Source organism: Mesitornis unicolor, unplaced genomic scaffold, assembly GCF_000695765.1.
Source record: "Mesitornis unicolor isolate BGI_N332 unplaced genomic scaffold, ASM69576v1 scaffold27755, whole genome shotgun sequence".
NCBI lineage: Eukaryota > Metazoa > Chordata > Aves > Mesitornithiformes > Mesitornithidae > Mesitornis > Mesitornis unicolor.
Window position 1 is genome coordinate 44,442 of NW_010186590.1, and position 1,065 is coordinate 45,506.

Consider the following 1,065-nt stretch of genomic DNA (forward strand, 5'->3'; position numbering starts at 1 on the left):
CTAAACTCACAAGTCAGCAAAGCATGTGAAAGATCAAAACAGTCAAATTTTCTTTTCCACTATGAAAACAAAAGACTGGCAACTTAGGTCAGAGACAGATAAGACTTTAGCCACAGTCTGTCAAAATAATTTCCAGATAGAGGCAGTTGTTTTAAATTAACTGCACTTGCATCTTTTAAACCACTCTAATTCTTTGTTTCTATCCTGTTTTTACTGACAACTGTGCTCGTACTCATCCATTTGCTGTTTAAGAAAGTGTGAGTTCAAAATCCTAGGGTCTATTTTTTTAAAAGAGCGTGAGTCACCTAACAGCTCAGCATGTCTCTGGTTGTATGCTGGAACCATCAATGTGCTTCGTTATTACTAGCCATATGCTCAGTTCCTAATTTAGCATTAATTTTGTGCTCCATCTTCTGTAAAACTGCTGGAAGATCCAGAACAGAAGAAATAATATAATGAGGTACTGGGGAGGTATCTACCGGGGTAGTCATTGCTTTATTTAACCAGACAGTTGCTTTCAAGCCAGCATTCAGGCCTCCTTGTATATCTGTATCTAGAGAATCACCAACCATCACACACTCGGCAGGCTGCACCCCCAGGAGATCGCAACAGTAATGAAAGATGGATGGCGCCGGTTTCTCCTCCTTCTGCTCTCCTCCCACCACGATGGCATCGAAGTAGGGCTGACAGGCGCACGCCTCGATCTTCTCCCGCTGCGTCTGCTTGTCGCCGTTGGTGAGGAGCAGCAGGCGGACCCCTTTCCGCAGCTCGGTCAGCATGCCCCGCGTGTCCTCGGCCAGGGTCAGGTGCTGAAGCCGGGTGGTTTTCCACAAGAAATAGCACTCGGCGGCCAGGTTTCGGTTCACCTCCCCCCCGATTGTCTCTTGGATCGCTTCCTCCCAGTGAGAGATCCGCAGGTCGGTGATGCACATCTTGGCGGGGTCGTGGCACTCCTTCAGGAGCTTGGCCTGGACCTTGTCGCAAATGACGCGGGCTTCTCCCTCCCCGTAGTGGTGCTTTGATTGCAGAGCATTGATCACCTTGGGCGGACAAGAGGGCCCCTGT

At 48.8% G+C, this 1,065-nt stretch overlaps 1 protein-coding gene across 1 annotated transcript; it reads right to left on the reverse strand.

Moving 5' to 3' along the window:
* Window positions 1-344: 344 nt before the first annotated feature.
* NANP (N-acetylneuraminic acid phosphatase) lies at window positions 345-1,061 on the reverse strand (the record flags this gene model as incomplete). Its single annotated transcript, XM_010185197.1, has 1 exon — window positions 345-1,061. A coding segment is annotated over one exon (717 nt), but the record flags the coding sequence as incomplete, so codon positions are not given.
* Window positions 1,062-1,065: the final 4 nt, after the last annotated feature.